At 38.6% G+C, this 14063-nt stretch overlaps 1 protein-coding gene across 1 annotated transcript in view; it reads left to right on the top strand.

Moving 5' to 3' along the window:
* Positions 1–14063, top strand: part of ANO3 (anoctamin 3) — a 147372-nt gene that overhangs the window by 33402 nt on the left and 99907 nt on the right. Inside the window, exons 2-3 of the mRNA XM_063397999.1 lie at positions 8917–9129; positions 10016–10087. Coding sequence (XP_063254069.1) covers positions 8917–9129; positions 10016–10087 — 285 coding nt within the window. The remainder of the gene's footprint in view (positions 1–8916; positions 9130–10015; positions 10088–14063) is intronic.

Raw genomic sequence — 14063 nt, 5'->3', positions numbered from 1 at the left:
CTTCCAGAACCTGATTTGTTTTTTCAGACCTAGTTGTTCCTGAAGACATTAGGACCCATTTCTCCTATAAGTAGTGAAGACCCCTACATCCATCGAGTCATTTGTGAAGACATTAAGACCCATTTTTCCTATGCAGAAGACACTGCTGCTGTTCTGCAGTGTCAGTTCAGCTTTTTCTTCCTTCTTGGAGAGTATAATCAGACAACGATCTTCACATGGGCCTCAGGTTAATTATCATACTACTGCCTCACGTGAAAAGTGTAAGTTCCTACTTCCAGTGAGGCCCAGTGGAGTCTCTTATAAAAATGTTGAGACCTTATCAGGATGTTTGAGCTTTTTTGCAGTTTGTATTCTCTGTGACATGCACAGCAAATTCACCACATTGTCTTCTGTAGAGCTCAGGAGTCTGTGGCTCCTGGACAAAAATCCAGGTTTTACTGCCTAGACGTCATAAATGGCTTTTGAAAAGGGATAGTGTCAATATGAGTTTGATTTGTTTTGTTTACTTGTTTTTCCTAATAAAGTACCAGGAGTTTTCTGACTGGTTTAAGAGGACCTGTTTAAAACAAATTTAAAAGATGGCTGAGACTCATCCCAGGTACAAAACACTAGGAGAACAATGTGTATGTGGTGTACGAGACACATGGGACATATGGAGGTTGCAGTCATTCAAATAAATGCATTTCTTTTAAATTTCTCATTCCAATCTACATGATGTTTAATGAAATGTTGGAGTACTATATCCCATATCTAGATAACATTAATAGGAATTATTTGTAATACCTTATTACATATCTTAATAGTATGAAATTTTACCCAATTTATTGCAAAAACAATGTACCAGCAAAATAGGAAGTGTCAATGATTTAGTTCAGGACACTATCTAATACTGTAAAGCAAATATATCTTACTTAACTCAGAAGTGTGCTTAGCATTCAAAGTATTCCTTCCCAGACATCAGGCAGCAGTCTGTCACTGCTTTAAAGTAAAATACATAAAGGAATGATATGCAATGACAAATACAGTCATTTCTACAGGTACTAAGGAATCTGAACACAAGTGCTTCTCTCCAAGTTATATGAAAATGCAAGAAGAGAATAAGTTACATAACAGCTGCTATAATTCTGAGTGAAGGAAAAGTCTCCTCAGGGGTGATGTAAATGTCTACAAGAGGAAAAACAAGCTTAAACACAATCTGGCTGAGTACCAAATCCCATCTTCAGTTTTCTTTCTCAACAGCATGGGGTCTGATGTCTTTTCCAAATAGGAAAACTTGAAAAATGCATGTATTCATAGTTGATTTTAAAGCTGAGAGTATGTTTTTCTTTCAGGAAAAAATAGAGACCTTAAAGAGTAAATGGGATAAAAGGATCTATCCAGTCTTACAACTTACATCCAGGCATGCTGAATATTCCTTTGGGAATATCTGTCCCGCTTCTCTCACCTCAGCAGTAGTGAAGCAAAAATAATGCTACTGGAACACATTGAACCTGGAAAAACATTAATACGAAGAAGCGTTTGCTTGAACAACTCTGTGTTGGCTTTGCATGTTTTCTTGTAATGTCTCTGCAGTGGATAAGATTCCCTTAGCAGAGGGTCAAGACACAAGGGTAGGAATAGAGGCTTTTGAAGGGGATGCAGCTGATCTGCAGTATTTTCAGTTTGTAAAAGCACACTTAAGAATTAAGATACTTGATTTTAAGGTGGAAGGTGGATTAAGCTTTACACTTACCTGTAATCATGCATTTCTAAAATTGCTGATTTAGCTTTTAATGCAATTTAAAAGTAGGAGTAATTATAATCATGGGGAGATGAAGAGAAGAAAAACCCCATCATTTCTCTCTGTTCTGTTCCATTTTGTTTTTTTCAAATGTGAACCATGTTGCTAAGCGTATGCTCTAGGCAACTTTAACAGGTATTACCTCTAAATATTTTACAAAGGACATTGCAGATTGCTTTCCATTGCATGGTACTTAGTGCGCTTGTTTTTCAATAATTGATTTTTGGTGAAGAGGGAGAAAATCAGCCACAGAAGTGTTTCTCTGTGAGAAGCTGCTAGCAACTTCCTCCGTACCTGGTGGGACCAGTCGCTGGCTGGCTCTTAGAATTGGCACACTGCTAAGCCAATTAGAAAAGCTGGAAACTCCTCTCTGATAACCTATTTAAGAACCAAAAAAAACGTTGAGAAGCTGTCTTGCTCCCTGCTCTCTGTGGAGAAGTGATGCAGCTGGCTGGGCCTCCCTTCCCGGCAGGGCTGGGGCCTCTTCCCGGTGGGGGCCGCTGGACCCATCCTGACGCAGCTGCTTAGCCATGCTTCGGCCAGGGCAGTGCCATGTGGCTGTGGTTGTTTTGGCATGGCTTGCAATGGACTTTTTTTACATAGCCGCTTTTAACCAGCCGTGCTGCAGACAGAAAGACAAAAGCGGCAGTAGCAGCTTTTCTTTTTTCAGCATCCCGCATGAAGAAAAGGTGCAGAGTGGAGCTAGCAGTTATGTGGCTTGTGCAGTGCCAGCAGAGACCACGTGAACAATAGAAAAGCACAGTGAGCAAATTCCCCGATTGCAGAACCTGGACAAGATCAACTTTTCAGTGCTGCAGAGCTCTATGAAAACTGTTTCAATTGATAGAACTTGAGGACAAACAAACCTGAAAACACCAATTCTCTCCTGAGTCAGAGAAAAGGGAAAGTGAGGACACATGAGGAGAACAATATGGAGATACTAAGGTTGGTGCAAAAGAGAGAGGGGGAGAAAGAGGTGCTCTCATCTTTTTAGTTTAAAACTGTTACCATTTTTCCTATCACTTATCTGCCTGTATAAAATGTTGCTCTCCTTCAATTTGCAATAACTTTTCTACAACTTGTAGATAGATAAAATCATAGAATATTCTTAATTAGAAGGGACCTATAAAGATCATCAAAGTCCAGTTCCAGGCCCTTCCTCACAAATCCAACCATGTGCCTGAGGGTATTGTACAAACACTTCTTGAACTCTGGCAGGCTGTGACCACTTCCTTGGGGAGCTTATTCTGGTGGCTAACTATCTCTGGGTAAAGAACCTTTTCCTAACAGCCAACCTAAACCTCCCCTTACACAGTTTCATGCTGTTCTCCTTAGGTCCTGTCACTGGTCACCAGAAAGAAGAGATCAATGTCTGCCCCTCCTCTTCCCCTAACAAGGAAGTTGTGGACTGCAATGACATCTCACCTCAGTCTTCTCCAGGCTGAACAGACCAAATTACCTCAATCACTTCCTATATGGCCTCCTGTAGGCCCTTCTCCATCTTCGTAGCCCTTCTTTGGATGTTTTCTAACACTGTGGTACTCTAAACTGCACACAGAACTCAAGATGAGGCTGCAGCAGCTCAAAGCAGAGTAGGACAGTCACCTCTCTTGACTGCTTGGTGATACTGTGCCTGATGCACCCCAGGACATGGTTGGCCCTTCAGGCTGCCAGGGCACACTGTTGACTCATATTCAACTTGCCATTGACCAGGACTTTCCCATGTCCCTTTCCACAGTGCTGTTGACTAGCCTCTCCTTCCCCAGCCTGTCCATACATCCAAGCTTGCCCCATCCCAGGTGCAGAATCCAGCATTTTCCCTTCTTAAACTTCATGCAGTTGGTGATTGCTGATCTCTATAATTTGTTCAAGTCTCTGCAGAGCTTCTCTACCTTCAAGGGAGTCAACAGCTCCTCACAACTTGTATCATTGGCAAACTTAGTATCCCTTCAATTCCTCTGCCCAAGTTCTTTACCAAGATGTTGAATATCACAGAGCCAAAGATGGAGCCATGTGGAACCCCACTATTGACCATTCACCAGCCTGATGTCACCCTATTCAGTATAGCTCCTTGTGCCCAAACTGTGAGACAGTTGCTCACCCATTGCATGATAAGTTTATCCAGCGGTGGAATGGGCATCTTGTCCAGAAGGATACTGTGAGAGACAATGTCAAAAAGCTTTACTGAAATAATAAAAGACTACAATAATGGGCTTCCCTTGATCAATCAGGTGGGTTACTTTGTCATAAAAAGAAATTAAGTGTGGCATGCAGGAGGTTCCCCTCATGAGAAGCCATGCTGGCTGTGACTGATGACTATGTTGTCCTTTAAGTGTTTTTCAGTACTTCCCAGAATAATCTTCTCCATAGTTTTACCAGTGACTGAAGTGAGACTGACAGGTCTGTAATTTCCAGAGTCATCCTTCTTGCCTTTGGAAATTGGGGCAACATTCCAGTCAACTGGGACCGCTCTTGATTCCCTAGATGGCTCAGAAATCATTGAGAGAGGCCTCACAATGACATCAGCTAGTAATGACTATTCTCAGAGATGAATCCTGTAAGGCCATACATGTATAGAGATCCAGCTGGAGCAGCAGATCCTGTGCAAGCTCAGGGTCAGCTGGGAGTTTATCATTCTCACAGCAATGGTCCTCCAGCTCAGGACACAGGGGGCACCTTAGCATATCATTGGTGTTGAAGACAGAGGCAAAGAAAGATTAAACATCTCTGCTTTGTCTGTGTCAATGAGAACATGTCCATACTTCTAAATTTTATTTCTCTAATCCTGTCATATACATATCATAGTTAATGATATAATTTCTATCAGTAAAGATTTTTAAATAATAGACTTTACTTCAGTTTTTCATCTTAATTACCTTGATAGACACCACAGGGGAGCAGGGCCAACCTTATGCTATATTTAGAAGGAGAGTTTTGGGCAGCTTGTAAGTGATCCTTTAATTCTGGCAGTTGAATTTCCTGCTGCTTCCACAAGGAGTTAGGTCGTTGCTTCACTGGCCTGAATTAGTGGTAATTAAAGGAAGTAATGTCATTTCTCATCCTCCATGAAGGCACTGTAGTAGGTCTGTGCTTGAGGGTTTTCTTGTTTGTTTGTTGTTTACTCCTTATTTTTTATGACAAAAATAAGACCATGAAAATTGGAAAAAGGTTTGCTATCCAAGTCGCAGAACAAGAGAATTCTGTTTGTAAACATAACTTAAATGGGAGAAATGTTTTCAGCATTCATTAATTCTTAGATTTTGTTGCACTATTATTTGTCTCTCCTGGTGCAATTGAAATGCCTAGGTGAAGATGATGCCTCTAGAGAGTATTAAATAGAGTTCCAAAGTAATGGGGATATCACTGTGAACCCAAAGACAAATACAAAATTCAGAAACTTAAACCAAGGAAAACTTATTCCTGAGCTTTTTCTTCTTGTAGAGTTCTCTAGGAATCACTTTCAGCCATAGCTGGTATTTTTAGTAGTGACCTGGAAGTAATGTCCAGAAGTCATGAGTACTGAATATCTCACCAAATGGGGTGCTGGCCAATAATAAGCATTTCAGCATAGAAGTTGGGGTCTTTTCCGTGGAAACAGTGTCTCGGGAATTTTTATTTTTGCAAGGGGCAACTGTTTATAAGTAAAAATTATTGTCCATGAAAGGCCTATAGCCAAAATGGCTAATGGACTTCTAAGCTTTTGTCTTTGTGGCTGTTACAGTGCTATTGGAAAGCTGAGTGCTGCTGTCTTGTCAAGTCAAAAAAAAATCTGAAATACTGATAGAGTTCCATTAAGCCTTCCTTATAGTGCTATACTGAAGTTCTTTCTAAATAGCTCATCAGAAAAATGAATTTTAAAAAGAGGTGATTTTGTATAAAGACCTATGAGCTATCAAAGTAATAGCTTTCTTTTAATCTAATGGATAAGATATTGTCAAATAAATATTAGGAACTGAAGCTTGCACAAAATGTTAGTCCTGTTTACAAGATCTATGGGGAAAAATTCACCATCTCTGAAGGCTATTACAGGTTGTAGTCTTTTAAATCATTGAACTAATAATATATTTTTAAAAGTCTTGTCATGTGTGTCAGTTTTCCTGGGGAACTTTCAGATAATTCTGTCAGTTCTAGATTGGCATAATATAGAGCATGCATTAAATTGTGCATACTAATATAAAAGCCAGAAAAGCTTATCATATTCTATCTCCATCTTTCCTGCCTGACCTATCAGACAGCTATGAGACATAATACAGTCTCTGTTCTGGCTTTGAGCCATGTAGAGATTTGCCTCTCTAACAGGAATCCCCTTGGAAAGACTTTCCTAGACAGAAGTGCTAAATTTAAAAAAGGCAGCATCTAATTAAACCATAAACATTAATCACCTTTTTTGCCAACATGAGAAAATTTTACATTCATGCTATAATCATTTCCATGCTCACGCTAGCTGCCAGAAAAATATTTTATGCAGAAAGAACGAATAAATGGAGTTGTAATAGAAAAACAAGTAAATTCGTTTTTTTTCTTTTTCTCTAGGTGTATACATGTCTACTACTGCAGGTTAAAAGATCCCTGAACAAGCAAGGACTCTGTAAAAAAATTCTAATTGGAAATATATAGTCTAGAAAATGTTTTTATGAAAAAGAGATGAAGGAATAAAAATAATTTCAGTAAATCAATTTAGTGCCCAGTTGATGATAGCCACATGGTATTTGTGCTGGGTAAGCATTTGCATGCAACAGCAAGTGCCATCAAAACTAGCATATCACAGAGCTGGACTCTGACACAGTAGCAGAGTATGAATTAACTTTTCCAAATTTTAAGGTGGCTCATACCACTAGCATAACAGCAAATCTGCTGTGGGGTTACTTTGCTGTCACTCATTTTCTCCAAGCAGAAGCAGGATGGTATTAAGGAATTTGTTTGAAATGACACAGAGGAATATAGAGCAAGAGAGAGCAAAAGGGAATAATTTTCTTTTGAATTGAGGCATTAACTAATGAAAGAATTATAATATATTTTTTATACGTATCACTTAAATTGGGGTTGAAATTAAATGTCAGTATGTGTTTTTTACATTATCATAAATTTCTTTGGTTAATAGTAATTCATCTTGCTACACATACTGACTCCAGTATAGATGAAAGAAACGTTTCTCTTTGGCAACAGTAATAATTATGCAGTAGGATCCAAAGTTACTGGAATCCTATCCCTGTTTAAAAAACCGATCATTAAAGCCATCCAGAGCAATTACAAAGTATCTGTCTTTATATATTATTCTATATTACCCATTGCTGTGTCTAACTACTGTAGATTTTTGTCTAATAAACATGTCCATTTAGGAAGAACTATAAAGGAGATTCCCAAGAAACCTTCAAAGCAGCACAACAGACATATGTGCCATTGCTCTGCTCTGAAAAAGGCATTGTCAAGGGTGCCAACCCGGTGTCCACTGTGTTCTGTGCTCACACACAGCAGTCTTTTTATTAAGCAGAGTTCTTTCTGCACATACTTATTTAAAGACCTATGACACCTTCTGGGGGAACAGAAGCTTACATGTCTACCTTCACCTGGTACTAAATACTTAATTTGTCTGACCAAGAGCACTTGTGCTGTGCTGCAGAACTGGAAAGAATTCTTCTCAGTCTAATGAAGCTCTGCATTTCTTGATAAGAGAAACACACAGAAGAAAGAATGGTCTGTAAGCTTGACAGAAGTTTTTAAAGGAAAGGCCCTTTTAAGCCTTAGCTATTGTAGTTAAATATGGGGGGTATCCTGCTAATCGAAGGACCTTCTTTGTAGACTCTGGTGTTGAGGAGCACATTTAGTGCAGGCAGCTGTGTGTGCAGCTGTAGGACAGCTGCAGGACAGCTGCAGATTGAGCTCTGGCTGTCGGGAGCCGGAGACAAGAGACAGTGAACTGGTGACCCTTTGCATGACAAAGGGTCCAGGGACCTGTGGCTCCAAGCAGGTGACACTCAGGGAACCCTCAGAAACAAGGAAGAAGCCCATGGCCCTGGCTCCAGACTTTTGAGTGCTTAGACAGTGAGGGTATAAACCCTCAGGATTTCCTTTTCTCCTCCTTGGAGTCATCCAGCTCAATCTGTTATTTGCTGCAACACAGTTAAATTATTTTAAGGAACTACATCTCTGAGGCTCCAGGGGAAAGCTGGTGTTGAGCTGGTAGGGAAACCATGTTCTGACCGTGTGAGTGTGGGATGTGCAGGCCGTCATGAGGGGCACCCTTCACCTCCCTGGAGCTGGCTGGGAATGGGCTTTAGTCCCAGCTCAGGTGGTGCAGGTATGACTGCCACAGTGGCTCTAGGGTGGTCAGACAGGAAACTTTAACACTTGCATTGAGTTTACATAAGAAACAGACTTGCTGGGTCTGATGTCCTTCTTCGAGTGGCACAGATTTTGATGGGGAAAGTTCCTGGCTCTCCAAGGAAGAGAAATGTTGAGATTACTTAATTATTTCTAGCACAGACAAGAGATAAAATATATCACTAAAAACCTAAGATTTATAAAAACATGCTGTAAAGTAAAATTTCCTGTCAAGCAGAGAACTAGTATAGTGAAAGAGACTAACCACACCAGTGGACTTTGGTTTTGCTCAGTGTTGAATTAATTTTTACAAGGACTGTGTGTCAATGCTCTATATTGAATCAGGAGGTGTATATTGAGTTCTTCTTCCAGGTAAACTTAGGAAAGCTATTTAATTTCTGTGTCTCTCAGAAATAACTCTTAAGAGAAAAATCATCGTCACAGCTGCTTTGTTCTAACTGACCCTGGAATGTTTGGGGTCTTATTTGCCACATTTGTTTGTTGTTCTGTGATGTTTTTTCACAAAGGTTACCCAATAGGTGAAAGGATTAAGAGCATTAATTTATTTCCATATTGGTGAAGGGGAAATTTTTGTAGCTTTCAAAAGAAAATGTAAATATTTTACACAATGGAATACTGTTAGCATCTGTATTTTAGTTCATTAGGTTGTTTTTTAATAACATCAAACCTTATAGCGTGACATTTTTGTTTAGTTGAGGAGTTGCTTATCAAGTGGCTTCATAATTTGCCATCTTTCTTTGTCATGGCCTAATATGCTAGAGCTTATTATGTTATTTTTCTTTTGGCTATTTCAGGTATGAATACAAGCAAGAGCGAGACAGTGAAAGAGCACCCATTAAAGCCTTCTAGAAGATCTATGCCATGCCTTGCCCAGAGCCAGACACATCCTCAGAGCCTAAGCAAGCATTCATCATTTCTGCAGCCAAATTGTGTGCAGCCACAGCTCCAGCCCCAGCCTTTAAGTGCAGGGACATCGGCAGCTACAGTGGATGTCGTGTCAGAACGAGGTAGGAGCTTCTTCTCTATTAGGAGTTCGTTCCAGCACTAATAAACTCTGATTTATTTAGATATCTGCAGTTTGTTGAAGAAATGTTTTTGCACAAAACACCTACACATGCCATTTTAACAGGTTGTTGAGTGAATCTTTGTAATGTTTGAAGTGAGTTTTAAAGTAATTTTTATTTTTCTCAATGATGACATTTCCTTCTCTTCGGTAGTAAGACAAGAAAGCCTTGCTCATTTATGCTGGAGAAAAGTATGAAGGTTTCTGTTATCTGTCCTAGATGAGAAAGAAAGAATAAATATTAGGTTTTTGGCAAAAAAGTCTTTATATATGAACACGTAGGAGGAGACGCATTCATTCGTGAACAGTAGAATCAGGGAAGAGTGATTTGGAAAGAATGAGAACAAACGGAGAAAATCCCTTCAAATTTTAGCTTGTGTGGAATAAGAAACTACTTTTATTTTAGGATTTCTAATTTAACAGATACACATGCCTTATCAGAGAAACTAGTCTAGTTGGAATCACTGTGTGTCACCTGTTGCCAGCTATAGCCATCCTCTATTGCCAGATGTATGTGAACCTTTGTAGAATAAATTAACTCATCTGGTAGTAGATTTTGATAAGTCTTTCCTTAATCTTAATAGACACTAGACACTAATTATTGTTCAAGTGAGTTATTTTATTTAGTTAAACTTCTCTCGGAAATAGACTGAAGGTCTTCATTAAATTTATATTGCTCTCTTTTCTATTGATAGAAAGTGGTTTTCAAAATTTTAGGTCAAGTTTTTTTATTTGAATTACTGACAGCTTTAAAAAGTGTTTTTACAGTAAAGAATTTTTAGCTTACAAAATACATGTGAATGCTGATACAGATATTGCATTTATTCCAGCTAAAGTGATGGAGACTTTGGAAAACAACTTACTTAAGCTGTCTAACACAGAATATGGTGATCCTTTTTTAGGTAAGTTGTCTGAAATGAAATAATGACAAATTAATGATTCTTGGATTACAGTCACAGTATTTAAGTGTGGAAAGGCCTTACTTATCCTGAACTTCCATTTTTTTTTGAAAGAGGAGACTAAGTGGGACTAGAGAAATGTGTGTTGTCATAGATTTCCTGATACTGTCTCACCTTTTAGACTAAAAGTAGGGACTACAGACAGAGAAGTGTTGTACATTCAGTGTATCCTTTTCCAGTAACAGTCCTTCATAAAACAATCATTTTGACCAATGTACTTGAAATTCCTTTGAAGTTGTTATTATTCACTTATTTTTCCTGTATAGTCATGCCATTCACTATTGTCCTGGCTGCAGTTCTATTGTTGTTTTTGGTTTTAGATATTTTGTTTATTTGCTTTAGACATTTACATATAAAAAGCATTAAAATTTGGAAAGCAAAAATAAAATGTAATGCAGAAAATGGCCTTATTTGTACTGATTTACTATCATTTTGATATTGTAATTAAGTGAGAGTAAGTAGGAAAGAAGTTATTGTTCGAATAATCTCCTCATTGTAACTGCAAATTGAACCATGTACACACATGGGTAGTAATTTACAAATTCCAAGATGAAGTAGTTTTGAAATTCCCTGGCCATCTATTTACCCATACAGACACAAAGATATTGCTGCACTTTGCACAACTACTATGAAAGGTATTTTTGCTCACAGTTGATGAAGCATTAAACTAGAAATCATGTCTTCATGCTGAATAAAACATATCTACTTTCAGAAAGCTAGATCTGCTCACCTCTCAAATGATTTACCATCGACTTTTCTTGGTGCCTAAAACATACGATAGATAAGAGACTTCTCAAGGTTTCCTGAAAAGGTAACTACTGGAAATAGTGAAATTGATAATTCTTCAAAACCAGATATTCCAAAATCATGGCACAGACCAAAAATTTGGCATGAAGATTATATAAGAAAATAGTTTCTTAGTAAGTTCCAGTTAAAGCTGATGCGCTTTCATGGTGTGATTGGTTGGCAAGCATGGATACTGGAAGATGTTATTGTTATAATTGCCTTTTATCTATCTATCTATCTATCTATCTATCTATCTATCTATCTATCTATCTGTCTGTCTGTCTGTCTGTCTGTCTGTCTCCTACTCTATTTTTCACTGAATTGCTTACACATACACATGGTGATATTGTTGTGTATTTATATATGTCAGCTGTAATTCTTTCTCATAGTAAAAGATGCTGTTTTTCGTTCACATTACTTAGTTTTAACCTGAAGAGATACATGGAAGGCTCAGCAGCTGAGGAAAAGATAGATTGATTCTTTTCAGTTCAAATTTGTGTTAAAGTTTGGTGTGGATGTTTCTTCTCTTCTGACTACAGCTGTACTTGAGGAAGAAACTTGTATGGGCTTGCAAGTCCACTGGTATATACAAATGGGACACTCCTAGCTCATGTCTTGTCTTTCATTTGTGCCCAGCAAAATACAAATGGGGTGTCATTTATTAACAGCAGCAAAGAAAACAGAATCATACAATGGCTAGGGTTGGGAAAGACCTCAATCATGATCTAGTTCCAACTTCTCTGTCATGGGCAGGAACACCTTGCACTAGACCAGGTTGCTAAGAGCTCCATCCATCTTGGCCTTGAACACCTCCAAGGATGAGGAGTTCACAAACCCTCTGGGGCTTGGGCAGCTGTCTAACAGCTGAGGTCTATTCAGGACTTATCTTTTTGTCAATTGGTGTAAAAAGCCTGAGCTTCTACAGCAGTATTAACTGGATTCTTCTTTTCTCACCCTCCTGCTAGTTTGAAAGTAAACCTCCAGGAATGAACTCTATACAAATACCTTGAGAGAAATTTCAGGTCAGAGCTACAATTTAATGGAAAGATTACAATAAATGCAATGATACAGAGAAGTTGGCTTTAACCCACAAATTCAGAGTGGCACCCTGTGGGTTAGGGTGGTGGTTGCATTCTGATTAAATGGTGGATGCAGTCCTGTGGAAGTGATAGTTGCAGTCTTGTCGAAAGCGGTGATCCTTGTGGAAGTTCTGGTCCAGCCCTCACTCTCTCGAGTTGTGGTGCTGGCAATGTCCTAGGTCTCCAATTATATATACTCAGGTCCCAGCAGGAATGCTCAGTACCTCCCCGGGGGCTGTGAGTTTCACAGTGGGATGATGTATACCTGTAGGATTTTTTTTTTTTTTCTTTTGAGTCTTTGATAGTCATTGCAGCTGCCTATTCTGCTGGTGCCATTCAGTTCATTACGGCCCATTAGCACACATGACCCCCTCAGGATGGGTGGGACTGTGCTGCTGCTTCTCTGGAGGGAGTTATCAGGGCTGAGTCACTATTGTGAAGAAAAAGAAACACCACCCTTGTAGAACACACAGTTTGGTTACACACCACATTGGCACTTTCCTTCTGTAACCCAGGACACTCCATTGATTTCATGCTGACCCAGTCTCCATTCCAAAGTCAAAGAGACTAATTGTGATGGTTGGCATTAGAGGTTATCCAAAAGTACAAGAATAGAGAGCACTGGCAGCTGATCTCGACAGTAACAACCAAATGGGTTGTCATAGGCCAGGGAAGACATGATGGAAAATAAAAATGCAGTAAACAGTAGCTTTCCCACAGTGTTGAGGGGCAGAACTGCAGGCAATCAAGTTTTTCTCATGACGTTTTGTGGAGCTGCAGCCAAATTAAGAATCATGTTTTAATTTAAACATGGATACTTATACTGCAAATCAAATAGAAAGACTGTTAGTCCATATCATTGATTTTGGGGTAAGTTACATTCAAAACATCCTTGAGAAGTACAGCTTGAGACACAAGATTCAGGGATGCTGTCTTGGTTTGTGTTGTGGCAATCCCACATGGAAGATGAGATACGCAATCAAATAATAGAGACTGTGGATGTGAAAAATGAGATTCACTTCTCTCGTAGAGTTTAAAAGGTTTAATAAAAAGACAATAAGAGACACAAAAGCAAAAGGGTTAAAAATTATGACTGGATGCTTGGCATTCAGCCAAGAGCACACCACTAACTCAGAAACACTTCTTTAAATGTATAAGCATGTTGCATATTTATAGACACCCATGCATTATTCAAACATTCCTTTGAGTTTAGATGTTCTTTTGCTTGGTTTCAACCCCCGACCTGCCCCCATTCCATCCTGCAGATCAAATCAACATTTTTATTTCTCCTTGTGGCTCCATCCTGCCATCCCCACACTCCCTGATAACAGAGGGTCAATTAATTCCTACCTTGGGGCTCTGGTGTCTGTCACTGCCATCTTCATCTGGATAGGAGAATCCAAGAATGTAGTCCTGATTATCTTCACCCTTCTCTGAGTTAGCTACAAAAACATTTTACATCACATAGTTTCCATTTTATTATTATGCTATGGCCTAAGAAATATATATATTTATCACACTAATGTTTCTTTTGTTAGTAGCAGAAATAAAGCTATATTCATACAGCAAAGTTTTCCAACATTATACACATAGCATTCATTTTAATACTTGCAAAAAGCCAATAGTATAATATGTACTTATAACATGGAGGAAAAGATGACAGAAAATTTCATTACTTTATAGTCAAATATGATATAAAAATGTCATAGAAGCTTAGAAATTGCAGTTATTGAAGAAAGTCTCGAGGACTAAAACATTTAGTATGCATGTTATCTTTAAGCAAATGTAATTTTGGCTTTGTGGGTGGGAAAATAGAGGAAAGAGACTTCAGTTTTTAATAAAAGTAGTGGATACTTTATAACAGAAAAAGCACCTGGTCATAAAAAACAGATAAGCAGCCAATGCTATTAGTAGCAAAGGTTATCTGCTGTCATCTTCTCTTAAATTGTTTTTCTAAAATCAACTTATTTTGTTCTTTGTTCTTTAAAAACATTTAAAAATAATCAAAAGAAATTTGCGAAAAGTTCAACTTAAGATATGAAATGAGCCTCCCA

Source organism: Prinia subflava, chromosome 5 (assembly GCF_021018805.1).
Source record: "Prinia subflava isolate CZ2003 ecotype Zambia chromosome 5, Cam_Psub_1.2, whole genome shotgun sequence".
NCBI classification, from domain to species: Eukaryota; Metazoa; Chordata; class Aves; order Passeriformes; family Cisticolidae; genus Prinia; species Prinia subflava.
Note: the sequence above shows the minus strand (reverse complement) of the source record. Positions and strands in the feature narration are given on the sequence as shown.